Source organism: Haliotis rubra, unplaced genomic scaffold (assembly GCF_003918875.1).
Source record: "Haliotis rubra isolate DU_JTF1 unplaced genomic scaffold, ASM391887v1 Scf307, whole genome shotgun sequence".
NCBI lineage: Eukaryota > Metazoa > Mollusca > Gastropoda > Lepetellida > Haliotidae > Haliotis > Haliotis rubra.
This window is the reverse complement of record NW_025766977.1, coordinates 700386-718317: the sequence shown is the minus strand read 5'-3', so window position 1 is coordinate 718317 and position 17932 is coordinate 700386. Positions and strand designations below refer to the sequence as shown.

General features: G+C 39.5%; 1 protein-coding gene across 1 annotated transcript in view; it reads right to left on the bottom strand.

Annotated features, from left to right (window-relative positions):
* Nucleotides 1-11438: 11438 nt before the first annotated feature.
* Nucleotides 11439-17932, bottom strand: part of LOC124282926 (L-fucose kinase-like) — a 75846-nt gene continuing 69352 nt past the window's right edge. Inside the window, exons 26-29 of the mRNA XM_046718976.1 lie at nt 17627-17845; nt 14821-14920; nt 12862-13085; nt 11439-11842 (exon numbers count right to left, since the gene is read on the bottom strand). Of these exons, the coding sequence (XP_046574932.1) occupies nt 11771-11842; nt 12862-13085; nt 14821-14920; nt 17627-17845 (615 nt within the window). The 3' untranslated portion in view covers nt 11439-11770. The remainder of the gene's footprint in view (nt 11843-12861; nt 13086-14820; nt 14921-17626; nt 17846-17932) is intronic.

Genomic DNA, 17932 nt, shown 5'->3' with positions numbered 1-17932 from the left:
GAGGTTTCTCTACATTACGTAATTCAATATTTGTGTTTTGAATACATGCACAAATAATTGTTTTACCGTGATCCCTGAATCACAGATTGGTTTGAACAAATACAAAAAAGTAAACGAGAAATGAAAATATTTTTTTACAGGTACACTGTACAAATTAAGAATGAAGGACAGGTATTTAGAATTCATATTTCAACTCTAGGTATGTTTTCGGCTGCCTTTCAACAAGAGCTGACCGGACAATTAATTATGCATCCGTTGGTTGATGAGTCAGTACTACTTGTTATTCAATATACTGACTGTGTCCTTTATTCATATTACACAACAGATGTATTGTGTGAAGCTAGACCTCAGTCGGGAAGATACAAAATGGTGAGTGAGTGAGGGAGTTGCGCTTGACGCCAGTTTGAACAGCTTGTTGCGGGAGAAGGCTGAGACGTCGTACAGAATTCAGACGCTTACCCTTTTTGGTGAAAGCCACGAACACGGGTGTGGTGCTGAGAAAACTACGAGTCATTATAGAACGAATCATTTTAAGAACGATTCATGAGTTTGATACGAATCATTATGAGAGCGAATCATTACATTGTCCCCCAGGATCCAAAAAGGCCAGGGTGACCGAATTTCAAAAGGGGCACCCCTATTCCTAAAGGGACATACAATAACAGATTTCTAAATATTACGTTTTCCATGCATACGATTCTTAAAGGCTGAAAGAGCACAGTTATCTCACTTAACTTCAACATAAAATAAAAAATAAGAACAACCATGTGTTGATATCCATTATTGTATTCTTTGTACAGAAATCATTTGAAGAACATCCTGAAAGTGCTCAGTCTCATATTCTTCTGTTGTTCCTGGACAGGTAGTTTGCAACAACTTCGTCAGAAGAGCAGGGAGCCTTAGGAAAAGGACAGGGCCCAAAATATAAAGGACAGGGTGCTAAAAATGCCAAACACTACATAATAATCATCATTATAAGAACGATTCATTAAAAGAGTGAATCATTCTAAGAACGAATCATTACAAAAGAGAATCATTATAAGAGGGAATCATTATCGGAGTGAATCATTATTTTTGTTTGTCTGTAGTTGTTTTTTTGGTATAACGCCGCCTGCCAGCTATATGGCGGCGGTCTGTAAATAATCGAGTCTGAACCAGACAATCCAGTGATCAGCATCATTCTACGCTATTGGGACACGATGACATGTGTCAGCCTTGTCAGCGAGCCTGACCACCCGATCCCGTTAGTTGCCTCTTGCGACAAGCAAGGATTCCTGAAGACCAATTCTAACCCGGATCTTCATGGTAAGAACAAATCTTGGGCACCAAAGAGCAGATTGTATGACTGTGTAAGGATCCACGCATCTCAATGATAACAGGGTCTGAAGACATATCTTATCACATTACACACAGTATAAAAAGTACAGTGTTCAAATAGGCCCAACTCTGAACTTAAGAAAACAGAAACTTTAAAAGTCCCCCAGTTTCCCTGCCAAGGACACTCGTTTCAAATCCCTGCATAACTTAACCTACGGGTAAAGAACTGATCGAGATATTTCCAAAACAAACACAATTAAGTAGACATCAGACCAAAACATCTAAAGTACTGTCGGAAATGCTAGAAAAATGCTTTTTGAGTTATATTTAAAATTCAGAGGTATTACAGTTACTTAAATAACAAATATTACTTTAAGAAAGATCTACCTAATGTAGACCGAGGGAATAAATTTTGAGACATGCCCTTAAATGCGTTTTTACTGATGAAAATACCAAAAACTTAGAAAAATAAGGGGTAGGGGGACGTTATTTGATACAAACATTAACTGCCTGTGTTACGTCATCGGCATGCACGGTGTCGACAGGTGAAATTGACACCTGAGCACACGCTCGGGGAAGGGGTCATCTCAATAGATGTTTTCTTCAAATTGTTGAATATGTGTACGTATAGTATACGTATTGGTTATGTGAGGGATCATTTGTGTATGTGGGTTTGTTGTGAAATAAACATACGAATTACTGTACCTTGGAAAGAATCCTATCACTTGTGTTATCTTATCGATTGATTGTAGAAATGTGCAACGTTTTAATAAACGTTTTGCATGTCAACAGTATATTTCATTGCAAAAATATGGATGTAATTCAGTCAGTTTACTCTAGTTGTGAACATTGGCCAAAGATTTAACGAAGTCACTGGTGTAGCTTCTTTAGAATATATATATTTTTCTTCTCCTAAAGTACTCCCTTGTCAAAGTTGTCAAGGATGGTTTTACGTCCCGGTTTTGCTTTTGAAACGGTCCCTGTCTTGTCGATTTGTTTACAATATTGTAAACTTGTTGGTAAGACATGCCAACAGCTCTACAAGTTCTGTATTAAACCATTTCTATACTAATGAAAGGTTTACCTCTGTATTTTTCAAGCACAAAAAACTTATAAACCTTTGCAACAATCGTCTGCAAATAGTTGGCCATAGTGGAGGCTGTGATAAAGATGTGCATGCATGACGGGAAACTTATTTATCAAGACTTAACATTTATATTAATATTTCTTCAAAAAAGAAACGATAATTAAGTAAGTAACACAAAAATTCATCATTTATTTGTTTCAGAAAAACGTTAATTTATATTTTTACACCACCTGTATTATTAGCATAAATGTAAAGACTATTTCAGATTTCTGTTGTTGAACTCTGAAAAAATCTTAAGTTGTTGTTTTGGTACCAAATTCTCTCCTGTAAACTGCCCTTTAAATCCATGGGAGTGTTAAATCAATTGAAATAAAAATTAGGTACACTATATGTGAGTTGATATATTGACAACATAATACATTTATCACCTTTGTAACGATATTAAGGCTAAAAAGCATTTCTCTAGCATTTCCGACAGTACTTTAGTCCGAGTGCACAATACGTCAGGTCAAAATTAAACGGAACCTGCACAGGTTCGTTATGGTAGGAAGAGTTATCTCCCATTACATATCTTATCACCTGTGTCGTTTACTCGGTTGTTACGGGTTTTCTCATACATCAACGTTATATTTTTTTAACACGAGCCCGTACAAGATGCACAGCATTAAAGCTGCATCAAAAAACAAAATCTGGGTAGTTTAGTCATTGCACTTTCCGAGTATAGGAAGCCAAACACTGAACACCCAGATCCGAAACAGATATAAGCTGCTTAAAATCTTTTCTCTTATCTTTTCCCACATTTAACATAATTTATCAAGTTAAATAAACAGCGTGCATATCTGTAGCAGCTCGGAAACAAATAAATATTTGGCTAAAACTTTTATCTTTATTTCAGATGGGTATGCACAGATTGGATGCATTGAAAACGTGAACTGGCTTTATCGGTATGAACAGTAGTCAAGTTATATCACGGAATGTAAACTTAAGTTCGGAAAAAGACAGAAGTATTGCAGGTTTCAGATATCTACCAGTTTGGTAAAACACGCAAGCACGGGTAGGTTGCCTACGAACTTAGTGAGTGAGTGATTTTGGTTTTACGCCGCTTTTAGCTACGTTCCAGCAATATCACGGCGGGGGGAACCAGAAATTGGCTTCACACATTGTACCCATGTGGGGAATCGAACCCGGATCTTCGGCGTGACGAGCGAAATTTTAACCACTAGGCTACCCCACCGCCCCCTTCCTACGAACTCAGAAACCCGAGAGTTTGCTGTAAGCGTTAATGATTACATATATTGTCCAAAATCTATTTCTGTATAATTAGATACGTTTTTAACGATCACACATGGTCCTGGTACATATTCCGGGGCCTGTTCCACACAGGGGAGGGCTTCCCCAAATGACAGACCTTTGAAAATATCACCCAGAGAGTACCTTTTCTGCGTAATAAGATTAAAAACGATTTTAAATTGACAAATAATCACCCATTCACATTTCGGGTTTATTAATGGTAAGGTGTTTTGCAGCCCTGTGCTTGCAGCAAGTGATCACAGCAGAGGCTGATATATTGCACACATGTTGGCTGTGAAATAACATGATGATGTCAAGTCAAGACGCTGGAACCGAAGTCTGTCTCAGTCCACAAGCCACATTGTTTCCGCCTAGTGCAGAAGTCCCTACTCAAGCAACCTGGCTGCCTGCGTACGCTGCGCTGGTGTGAAGCACCAACAGTACCTACAGAACCACACAAATCTAGATTTTCTACAGATTTGGGTGCCAGTCAAAAAGCCCAAGCTACAAAATGCCCCAGCAAAATTGGTCAAAATGCCCCCGATTTTTGGTCAAATTGCCCCCGGTTTGGTCAAATTGTCCCAGAGGAATAGTCAAAATGCCCCAATTTATTTAAAATGATTAAATATATGCCATAAATACATGTTTATTGTCAGCTCTGCCCGACAAAAACATGCATATAATCAGAGCTTCCCAATTTCTTCAAGTCAGGACACTCAAGTCAGTCATGAAACATGTTAGCGTAAAAGCCAAATAAGTGTGCGGGAGCGAGAAAGTGAGTTACCTCCCTTAGACCACATGTGTCAACGCAACCCTTTAAAGGCTTTCGGAGAGTTACTTCCCTTAGACCGTAGGTGTCAACTCAGCCCTTTGCGCGCACGAGAGTTACCTCTCCTGGGCCTCCTTTCACAAAGCACTAAGGTGATCGTAAGTCACTGAGGTAACCTTAGTGCAGTGTTAAAGGTTGTGAGTTAAGGTCGACCTTAGTAAAGGTTGCTTCGTGAAAGGGGCCCCTAGACTATAGCTGTCAACTAAACCTTTTACAGGCGTCAAAAACTGAGTTACCTCCCTTAGACCATAGGCGTCAACAAGAGATGAGGGAGTTGTCTCCATTAGACTATGTACATGTTCGACATTGTTCGTACCCATTTATTAACGTTGTATTCGTGTCATAGGTCAGACCGTCTGTAGTAATTATAGCATCTAATTAAGAAGTGAGTGTAAATAGCTTTACTTCCAAGTTTTACAGTAAAACCTTATCATGGAATTGGGATCCCCAGAAGGTTAAACCCCCCAGGATGTATCAAACCGGATATCCTCATGTGTCGAGCCAAATAATTGTGACCAACAAACTACCCCACCCTACTGTGCTAAAGGGGCGGTGAGGTAGCCTAGTGGTTAAAGCGTTCGCTCGTCACGCCGAAGACCCGGGTTCGATTCCCCAATGGGTACAATGTGTGAAGCCCATTTCTGGTGTCCCCGCCGTGATGTTGCTGGAATATTGCTAAAATTCTCACTCACTCACTACTGTGTTAAAAAGGAACAATGAAAGAACAAAACTGAAAAAGAAATAATTGGACCAGTGATGTGATTTATAGAAATTGTTGTCACATAAATTTCCTTCACTCATCATCACATGTGTAGATGAGTTGGGGTAAAACATTCCCCTTCTCAATCTCACCATAAGCCATCTGTGAGTAAGTTGCTTTTAGCAATATTGCAGCAACATCATGACAGCAGACACTAAACCCATGTGGAGAACTGAACCCACGACTTTAGCTTAACCATGCAGCGAACACCTAAAGAATCGGCTTCACACACTTGTTGAGTTTCAAACCGTTGTCTTTGCTGCAGCAAGCGAAATCTTGCATCACAAACCTACCCCACCATTGTTGCAGAGTACTAGTTATCTCCCCTGTGAGTGATGTCATATTGAATGTTCTGTAATAAGGGACCGTTCATAATTTATGGCTGTGGGGGTGATGATGATTTTTATTGAGAAGCATGTACAATGTGAATGACCCCTTCTAAAATAAGTGCACCCCACCCCCCACTCCCCCGCATGTCAAGTACAAAATCAATTACCCCCCCTCCACTTCCCATAATTTCTAAGCATAAGTTTAAACATATTTTTATGTACAAAATTGCTGACCCCACTAGTACGTGTGTACAACATTGCTGACCCCACCCAACCCACTACAGAAAAAAATGGGTGACCCCCCTAAGTTAACATATTAATAATTTCCCTTCTGTATCTATCTCTTACACTGGATTGTACTTAAGTCTGACATATAGACCCTGAAGCAAATATATCCAAAAAGCCCACGCAAGTCTAGAAAATGTGGCAAGTCTAGATCCACAGCTTTATGAAGAAAGTCTCAGGTCTCTTCATTATATTTTTTATTTACTGTGAACTTTACTTTCTGTAAAATATGTTCATTTCAGAGACTAGTTGTTAGTCTAGATTTTACTCAACTGACACCAATGTGGGCATATACCCATCCCACTTAGTAGCACTAGGATTCGCTGATCATTAATGTAACCACTTATTTGATTGTGAAAATCTAGGATTTAATAGGTAGTCTGTTCTGATTGGTTAAAATTAAACTGGAGTCTTTTCATATTTGTGACCAACAAGTACTTCAGTGACAAGCCAAATCTTGCAGTTACAGTGATGATGAAAGGTATGTCTAGAATAGTGAGTGAGTGAGTTTAGGTTTATGCCGCACTCAGCAATATTCCAGCTATATGGCGGCGGTCTGTAAATAATCGAGTCTGGACCAGACAATCCAGTGATCAACAGCATGAGCATCGATCTGCGCAATTGGGAACCGATGACATGTGTCAACCAAGTCAGCGAGCCTGACCACCCGATCCCGTTAGTCGCCTCTTACAACAAGCTTGGGTTACTGAAGATCAATATTCTAACCCGCACCTTCACGGGTCCTGTCTAGAATAGAATATGGTACATATCTACTGTCATAAATACAGGAAGAAACAAACACAGTGATAGATGAATGAGTATACAAAGACATATACTTTACAAGCAAAATATTTTATTCTTTTATCAATATACATGTTGTATTTACAATGCACCACACAAGTCTAGAACATTTTCGTGTCTGAAGTTCATGATAACATAATGCAAACTCAGCAGTAAAATCCCCTGAATCAGCAAAGCTGCCAAATGTTAACCACTTATATCAGATACTGATATGTCATCTTTTGTAATATTCCATCAACATCACCCCTGCTACATAATAAACAGAAAGACACAAAACGGTATGGGAAAGGGAGTGAATTAGTGTTAGCTGATCTAAAGGAACAACCTTTGCTTTTGTTGAAATGTTTAGCACAAGTAGAAGCCTCTGTTGTTATAATGCAAAAAGAATATAGAGTATAAAAAACAATAATATAGACATTGCTTTCAAAGTTGAAGGGACCTACATGAATATTTCGAGCTATCCGATTTTCAACACAACCTAAAATAATGATCGAGTGAAAGAGTATGGTCTGAACCATTTTTGTAATATTGGAGCAATATCACATCAGAGGACACCAGGACAGGTTAACACACATTGAACCCATGTGGAGAATCAAACCCAAGTCTTCGGAGTGACGAGCGAACGCTTTAACCACTACTAGTGTTTCCTCTTGGCATTTTAAGCGCCCGGCCCTTTTTATTTTGCACCCTGCCCTTTTTATTTTGCGCCTGCCCTTCTGACGAAGTTGTTGCAAACTACCTGTCCAGGAAGAACTGAAGAATGTGAGACTGAGAACTTTCAGCCTGTTCTTCAAAAGATTTCTGTACAAAGATTATAATAACTGACATCAACACGTTTGTTTCTATTTAGTTATTTTATGTTGAAGTTAAGTGAAATAACTGTGCTCTGAGCCTTTAAGAATCGTATACATGGATAACTTGATTCTTGGAAATCTGTCATTGCATGCTCCCTTTGGATCCTGGGGAAAACACTGACTATCCCACAACACTGCCCCCCTACACTACCCACTACACTATCCCACAACACTACCCCCCTACACTACCCCTCTACACTACCCCACTACACTACCCCCTCTACACTACCCCCACTACACTGCCCCCTCTACACTACCCCACTACACTGCCCCACTACACTGCCCCTCTACCCCACTACACTACCCCGCTACACTACCCCACTACACTACCCTCTACACTGCCCCACTACACTACCCCCACTACACTACCCCACTACACTACCCCACTACACTAACCCACTACACTACCCCACTACACTACCCCTCTACACTACCCCGCTACACTACCCCACTACACTACCCCGCTAAACTACCCCACTGCTCTGGTGACTAAAGAAGTAATACAACCGTAAGTCAAACACGTCAATGTTTGACACAACACTTTGACTGTGCTCGCGTTCTCAGAAACTGAAACTTGAGAAATCAGCCACAGTATCAGAATCTTGCTAGGACATATTTCTGCATTTTTCAGGGTGTGTATGGGGGACGTCAGTACACAAATGGTCATTCTAAGAAACACAAAAACACAAGACAAGTATGAGAGCTCTGGGAGCTGCAAGATCTGACCATCATGCATCAGGATGATGTTGCACACAGTTTCAACAGCAAAACAAATACAAAGTTTAATGAGTATCAAAATATACTGAATATATAAAGGTGTTTTCTGAAACAAGAAATCTGACACAGATATGAACTTTAGTCCAGTTGAGTTTGACCCTTTTTCACACTATTTCAGACCAATGTGTCCTGTCAATGTGGAAGGAAACTTCACAGTGAGTGAGTTTAGTTTTACACCACACTCAGCACTATTCCAGCTATATGGCAGCAATCTGTAAATATTCGAGCTGACAATTCAGTGATCAACATCATGAGCATCGATCTACGCAATTGGTATACGATGACCTGTCAACCAAGTCAGCAAACCTGACCACCCAATCCCATAAGTCACCTCTTTCAACAAGCATGGGTTACTGAAGATCAATTCTTACCTGGATCTTCATGGGTAAAACTTCACAGTGATAGGATACAGACATTTAGCACTGTGTGAAACCATGAACACAGGTTTGGTCTTAACAAACTGATCACAGCCAGGACCATCCAGGGATGAGAACCTGTCCTCACTGGATCCTGAAAGGGCTAAGGGACACAACTCTGCACATAACATTTCTGAGATTCAGAGCAACTTGTGCATTTCAAATATGTAACAGAACAAAATGATGAACCTCCTGTATTTTCAGCAACCTTTGGATTTATAGATATTTTATAATTCATACTAAGGTGCTTCGGTGTTAATGTTTCCAGTAGGTAGAGACTGAATTCATGTAATAATCTTTAAACTAAACTTCTTTTTCTTTTTAGTATGTGGTATAGTTGTTAATGAGAGGCACTGAAAATGTACTACTACTATATAAGTAAACATTAAATTGACATCTAATTGAAACTAAAACAAGCCCCTGAAAATATAATTCAAATTAACTAACTATTATAACTTCACACTTCTCAATGAAGACAAAAAGAGCCAGCAGGGAGCCAAATTTTATGTTCAATGTTGTCCTTTAAACTTGAATAATGCATAAAGTTGACTTATTGCTGAAATGCATCACCATGCATAGTTCTTCAGCAAGGTGTGGTCACCAAATCTGCTGTTTCAGTCACAGGTGGTTACTGTGATTTCAAACTTCTGACTACTGAGAGAGAGAGGTGGGGTGTGTGTGTGTGTGTGTGTGTGTGTGTGTGTTTGTGATGGGGTCTACAAACGATGATTTACTGATTATGCATCGATTACAAATTGGTTATTGCTCTTCATTACTTGCCATAACTCTCAACAAAATGTGTGATATATTTCACTTGATCTTATTGGTTATTTGATTTCCAAAATATCGTTCCACCATGTTTCTAGTAGTTTCCATCTAAAAAACAAACTGCAACATATAATACGAGATGATTTTATTCAACAATCTTTCTAGATGACAGATGATGTGAACAGCACATGAATCTCAGGGTATAAATATATATATGTTTATAATATATTCAAAAAACATATTATCACACAGTTCGGGAGAGACACAATTTTATGACTATTGATAATAATATTGAGGACTAGATGTTCTATTTACAACCTATCCGACTTTTTGTTAAACCCTAGTAGCTCAGAATTCTTGATATTCATGGCATAAACAATAAAATCGTGAATAAAATATATTCTGCATAACATATATATTTCGGGGATCAAGAATCAAAAACAAATTTCAATCTAAGAACATTAAAATAATCACCATGCATTTTCTAAAGTAATCTAGTTTCACTTGATGAAACTTGGGATGCTAGCTAACTTCATCATTGGTACCACCTGTAAGTCGCTGGACAAAAGGAATTATTTGTTGCCCAGTTTGCCAAAGGTACAAATGACATGGTCCAGCGAACAGATCACATGTAGCACTAGAGAAATGAGGCTGCACAAAAATTAGGAAGGGAGAAATTTCACGAAAAAAATGAAAAAATGAATGGCCCTAAGCGGCTTCCATATGAATGTCTGAATGTCTACTTAAGTATAATGTTCAACATACACATATAGTTACCCAAAACATCACATGAAGCATGGAAATACGAAAATGGTGGAGCCTACTGAAGCCTACAGGGAATAATGCCTACAGTCTTAAATAAACAATTTTACGCACCAGTGGTTTCAAATTGTACTGCCTCTACCCTTTCACTAAAGTGGTAGGTCCCACTTCATTGTGCACTAATGTCTACCTGGAATACAAAACACAAACTTTTAAATGACATTACAAACCATGAAAACATGTCCTGACATTATGTGAATCAATAAACTTTGTTCCTCGTCATCATACGAGCTTCGAAAAGGCATGAGCTGAGATGGTGTCGAAAAAAACATTGATATGTCAGTTCCTATATTGCTTAAAACATTTCCTGAGGTTTCCAATCAACATCTCCATCTCCAACACGCTTCAGATGATACAAGCATCCTGTATTGGAGTGAACTGAATTTAAACCATTGAACTAAATTTTGGTTATGTCATGGTCTGTCAATGTAATGAGGCAGAACACTGAAAGTGATGTATGTCATTAATGTTTATCAGTACGAAGCCCACAAGGAAAGGGTAAGTGCTGACAAACCTGAAACTTAACCAGGGTGAACGAGGATTCGAACCCATGATCACAGGATTCTTGCATTACCAAGGGACATAACTCCATACAGTGTGCATCCGAGCTTGTATAACATGGCTCCCTGTGCTCCAGATTCATCAGATAACAGACCTGACGATCGAGTTTAAATGATGCGGATTCAAACCCATGATCACAGGATTCTTGCTTTACTAAGGGACATAACTCCATACAGTGTGCTTCCGAGCTTGTATTACATGGCTCCCTGTGCTCCAGATTCATCAGATAACAGGCCTGACGTTCGAGTTTAAATGATGCGATTCAAACCCATGATCACAGGATTCTTGCATTACCAAGGGACATAACTCCATACAGTGTGCATCCGAGCTTGTATAACATGGCTCCGATTGCTCCAGATTCATCAGATAACAGGCCTGACGTTCGACTTTATATGATGCGATTCACACCCATGATCACAGGATTCTTGCATTACTAAGGGACATAACTCCATACAGTGTGCTTCCGCGCTTGTATAACATGGCTCCCTGTGCTACAGATTCATCAAACATCAAACCAGTTTGAGTTACAAGTTTGAGTTTAAATGACGTCTGGCTATTTTATACTTCATACCCTGACAGATCCAAATTGGAATAATTCAAAAGTAAGTTATGCAGGCAAATACAGAAACAAAAAACATAATATTTTCCACAAATTCAACAACAGACGAAGACGTCTGCTGAGTTCAGAGTTTTGATCAACGTCTGTACGAAGCAGCTGTAGATTCACCCATTACATGAGATCCTATTTAGGTTCTTTTTGTTTATGTCATTGTTCATGTGTTTGTACATTTTCCTTCAGCGTCTTTTCTGTCATGGCAGTAAATCTCACTCACAGAAAGTCATAAGCATTCCTCAAACTCGTTACCATGACAACCTACTCCTCAATTGAAATGGAGAGCCCTGATTGGTCCACACAAGCTTCATACACGACAACATCTTCCAGACCCTGTGGAAACAGAATTTCAGAGTGAGAGAGTTTGGGTTAACGTGACATCATAAAGGTGATGCTGGGCATAGACAACACAGAACCAGTCTGTCAAGAAGGCTTCCTACCCACATGTACTCATTAATTCCTCTACTTGTTTGTTCAGGGTGGGGTAAATCCGACTGGCATTAGGACATGTCTTGAAACAAATTTGATAGATTTTGAGGAGAACCTGGCATGTTAAGCTTCATTTTATAAAAGGTGTGACGTTAAAAAACAAACAAAAGTGAACATTTTTAAGTGTTGTTGTCTTGTTGAAAGAGAGTGAACTAGCACAGCATCCCTATGTGGAGTTGAGTAGTATTGTTGGGACTCATGTATTTAAGTGAACTTAAGATCATTTCATCGTCTATTGAAAGACTGACTGACTGAGTTTGGTTTTACGCCGCTTTTAGCAATATTCCAGCAATATCACGGCAGGGGGCACCAGAAATGGGCTTCACTAATTGTACCCATGTGGGGATTCAAACCCGGGTCTTCGGCATGACGAGCCAACGCTTTAACCACTAGACTACCCCACCACCCCCCTCTATTGAAAGAATTGAAGACTGCAATAAAGATTAACCTCTTCCCATTCAGTGTTATTTAGTCTAGTTGTAGATTTATATGTATGAAAATGTACATAATATTACTAATGATGATGATTATGATGATGATGAAAGTGATGGTTGTGGTGATTATGATGATAGTGGTGATGGTAATGATTGAGATGATGATGATGATGATGATGATGATGAAAGTGATGGTTGTGGTGATTATGATGATAGTGGTGATGGTAATGATTGAGATGATGATGATGATGATGATGATGATGATGAAAGTGATGGTTGTGGTGATTATGATGATAGTGGTGGTGGTAATGATTGAGATGATGATGACGATGATGATGATGATGATGATGATGAAAGTGATGGTTGTGGTGATTATGATGATAGTGGTGATGGTAATGATTGAGATGATGATGATGATGATGATATTACCTGTACGCTAGAGAGCAGCTTCTCCACCTCTGCCCTTGAGCTCGCTTCCTTCATGATACCCCACAAGAACCCCCCTCCCCCGGCCCCTGCCATACACAGGCCTAGACTGTGGGGGCGCAGAACCTCCATTATCTTCTGAATCACAAGAGTCTCGCAGCCCGGTGCCATCATCTTCTTCATTTTCCAGTACTCATTGGCGCACTCACCAAGCATCTCAAAATCACCTATTATAAAGGGAGATAATCCATATTTTTTAAAATGAAGAATTTGCCAGCTGAAGAAAAGGTGCATTTCAGGAAAATAATGTGTGGAACAGAGATGTGTATGCAGATACAGGCATTGGAGAATAAGAATAATGCTTGACATGTATCTCAATTACCATCAGACAAAACGGAAAGAAGAATAACCTTTGACATGTATCTCAATTACCATCAGACAAAACGGAAAGAAGAATAACGCTTGACATATATCTCAATGACCATCAGACAAAACGGAAAGAAGAATAACGTTTGACATGTATCTCAATTACCATCAGACAAAACGGAAAGAAGAATAACGTTTGACATGTATCTCAATTACCATCAGACAAAACGGAAAGAAGAATAACATTTGACATGTATCTCAATTACCATCAGACAAAATGGAAAGAAGAATAACGTTTGACATATATCTCAATTACCATCAGACAAAACGGAAAGATCTCAATTACCATCAGACAAAACGGAAAGAAGTATAACATTTGACATGTATCTAAATTACCATCAGACAAAACGGAAAGATCTCAATTACCATCAGACAAAACGGAAAGAAGAATAACATTTGACATGTATCTCAATTACCATCAGACAAAATGGAAAGAAGAATAACGTTTGACATGCATCTCAATTACCATCAGACAAAACGGAAAGATCTCAATTACCATCAGACAAAACGGAAAGAAGAATAACATTTGACATGTATCTAAATTACCATCAGACAAAACGGAAAGATCTCAATTACCATCAGACAAAACGGAAAGAAGAATAACGTTTGACATGTATCTCAATTACCATCAGACAAAACGGAAAGAAGAATAACATTTGACATGTATCTAAATTACCATCAGACAAAACGGAAAGATCTCAATTACCATCAGACAAAACGGAAAGAAGAATAACGTTTGACATATATCTCAATTACCATCAGACAAAATGGAAAGAAGAATAACATTTGACATGTATCTCAATTACCATCAGACAAAATGGAAAGAAGAATAACGTTTGACATGCATCTCAATTACCATCAGACAAAACGGAAAGATCTCAATTACCATCAGACAAAACTGAAAGAAGAATAACATTTGACATGCATCTCAATTACCATCAGACAAAATGGAAAGAAGAATAACGTTTGACATGCATCTCAATTACCATCAGACAAAACGGAAAGATCTCAATTACCATCAGACAAAACGGAAAGAAGAATAACATTTGACATGTATCTAAATTACCATCAGACAAAACGGAAAGATCTCAATTACCATCAGACAAAACGGAAAGAAGAATAACATTTGACATGCATCTCAATTACCATCAGACAAAATGGAAAGAAGAATAACGTTTGACATGCATCTCAATTACCATCAGACAAAACGGAAAGATCTCAATTACCATCAGACAAAACGGAAAGAAGAATAACATTTGACATGTATCTAAATTACCATCAGACAAAACGGAAAGATCTCAATTACCATCAGACAAAACGGAAAGAAGAATAACGTTTGACATGCATCTCAATTACCATCAGACAAAATGGAAAGAAGAATAACATTTGACATGTATCTCAATTACCATCAGACAAAACGGAAAGAAGAATAACGTTTGACATGCATCTCAATTACCATCAGATGAAACGGAAAGATCTCAATTACCATCAGACAAAACGGAAAGAAGAATAACATTTGACATGTATCTAAATTACCATCAGAGAAGGCTTCGGCCACTTCCCGCGCTTTTATTACGAGTAAATCCTCTGTTAGCACTATGTGAGGGTTGCGGGCATACCAGTTTCTGATGACGTCCTGTAAACAAAGCATTGTCATATCACATCATACCAATGCACACTACATCAACCGCAGACCAATGCAACAACCAAACAACACAGTAAACCAAAAGTCACTGTGTTCTTTAATCTGATTGGTTGAAAAACATGATCCAATGGTATTTGATTCCCAGAAATTCGCCGCGTATTAATACGTACAAACATCGCTCACACCATTGTATTGTTACGTCGTCAGCTGTGATGACGTCATTCAAATCATATTGTGACGTAAAGTCTGACGGTCATCACAAATGAGCAGTTCAAGATGCTACCATGGGAGACAGCCGAAACGGCCGGCTGATGACATTTCACTGCTGTACCCGTACTCGATGTAAATGAGTGCAGACACAAAAACGTGCGTGGACCTTTTGGTTTACTTTTGTGTTTACAATGTCAATAAACATCATCTGTGGGCCAATTTCCGGTCGTTATTGAGTATTTGAAGCATGGGAATACGGCTGACGCCGTCGGTTCCAAATGAATTCCTGTGCTTCAAATACTCAAAAACACCCGGAAATTGGCCAACACAGATGTTTAACTCCTAATTAGATACAATATTGCCGATGTGACTTACCTCACTAGGCCAAGTTCACTGACAGGCACAGAACTAGAGGCCACTTAATGACCACACATTCGCACATGTATCTTGTAGGGACACGGATCTACAGTAAGTATTGTCAGAGCTCACCCACCGAATATTTCAGTTGTTCGTTGCATGTATACACATGTAAAAAAATATTGCAACATCTTGGCCAACAGTCTTGAATGAAAGAAATACTGTAAATCACGAAATGTTTGTGAGCATGATATTTTTGCGAAAATTGCTAATGACTTGATCTCGCAAAAATGTCATTATGCAATTTATTCACCAGTTCATATAATCAACAACATATCTAGACAATACATCACTTAAGCAATGACAACAACTTGTGGAAAGACTAATTACTAGCAATACTAGTACTCACAAGGGACACCATTCTCTTCCCACAGAGGTTACTCCTGTCATATCTTCCTACGTAACCTCTGTTCTAATACGGCCCTTTCATGGTGTGAGCGTTCAAGACTTTAGTTGTGCAATCAGCGATGTTGTTTCAAAAGTGATCATTCGCAAGGCTTCGGTAATTTCTGTATGCTTCGAGAAAACTAAACTTCTTCCCCTGCGCGTTGCGCAAACGTTTCTTCTAGACAGAACTCAGTCATGTAATGGCGGATCAGTGGCGTCTCCATCGCCCTCGTTGACAACGGACAAGCTAGCCATTAAACGTCTTGTGTGTAACATCAACACAAGTCCCCGGCAGATGGGGGATATTTGTGGCCCCACATTTGCTTGTGTTAGTCAAGTTGAATCTAAGTCGATGTAACATGTGTTCTGATTGGATAGAAAGAAGGGAGATAATTCGTGTTGCGATCTTTTGCCGCTAGGGGATTTTACGAGAACCGGGAAATATGGCCGTATTAGAACAGAGGTTCGTAGGAAGATATGACAAGTAACCTCTGTGGGAAGAGAATGAAGGGACACTTGAACAACAGTTACTCAATCAGTGCGTCTTTATAGTCCAGACAGGCGCCAACCACTCAACACACATTCTGTTTGTTTAAAGACCGTTTGATAGGCTGACACCATCCAACAGGTGTGGCTAGGTTTCATCACACCTCTCCGGAGATCAACAGCTTTGGTGATGTCATTGTCAACAATTTAATAGAGGCATTCTAATTAATATAAACCCTTTGAACTGATTTAAGCTTATCTGGCCTGTGCAGTGTGTGTTGTTTTTAGGAAAACATCACTGACTGCATACACACGGAAGTACTCTACAGAGCTCAGTTCAAGATTAGCGGCAACCTTTAATATGGGATTGGATTTACATTAGGTAGAACTTTCAGTTGCAATCTAGTTTTGACACGTAGGCAAGTTGCAAAAATATCTTGACGCAAAAATTTCATGATTTACAGTAAACTTCATCTGTCCAGTGGACCATTCCCCATAACCGCATATACCAGCATCTTGACACCAAGCTAGTCATGCTGCTATGTGTTCTCTGGATAACAATGGATAACAGTGGATATCTAACAGGTCATCTGGCTCTGTACACAGCTGATCTGTTGGACAACAGACTATGTTGAAGCTATGTTGTTGACACATGACACGATCAGATGAATTCTTATGATTTTGAGAAGAACTGGAGAGTCTACTCTTTCCAGTGTGTCACTCACTTACACACTCACTCACTCATACTTATGGCAGGTTCCTGGTAAAGTCTGTTTTTTCCAGTGTCTCACTCACTCACTCACACACTCATACTTGAAGCAGGTTCCTGGATAAGTCTGGTTTTTCCAGTGTCTCACTCACTCACTCACTCATACTTGAAGCAGGTTCCTGGTAAGGTCTGTTTTTTCCAGTGTCTCACTTACTCACTCACTCACACACTCATACTTGAAGCAGGTTCCTGGATAAGTCTGGTTTTTCCAGTGTCTCACTCACTCACTCACTGGTACATGAGGCAGGTTACTGGTAAGGTCGCTTGTCATTGCGAAGACCCGGGTTCCGATTCAGCACATTCTCCCCACGTGATATTGCTGTACAATTGCTAAAAGCAGTGTAAAACTAAACTCACTCCTGCTAAGGTCTGGTCTTTCCACTCACTCACTCTCTCACTCACTCACTCACTCTCTCACTCACTCATACCTGGAGCAGGTTCCTGGCGAGTCTGGTCTTTCCGGTGTAGATGAGGATGAGTCTCTCATTGAACTTCTGGATGTTTCTCTCCGACACCTCCAGGTCCTTCACTTCCACCCTCAGGGGTAGCTGTGCCTCTGACACTGCCAGCCTCACCCCGCCAAACAGCCCCCCAACCTGGTCCTGCCACCCTCCCCCTGTCGTCAGTAGTTGCTCCAGATACAGCACCTGTAGTGAACAATAGGTCATTGTAGATAAAGCACATGTAGTGAACAATAGGTCAATGTAGATAGAGCACTTGTAGTGAACAATAGG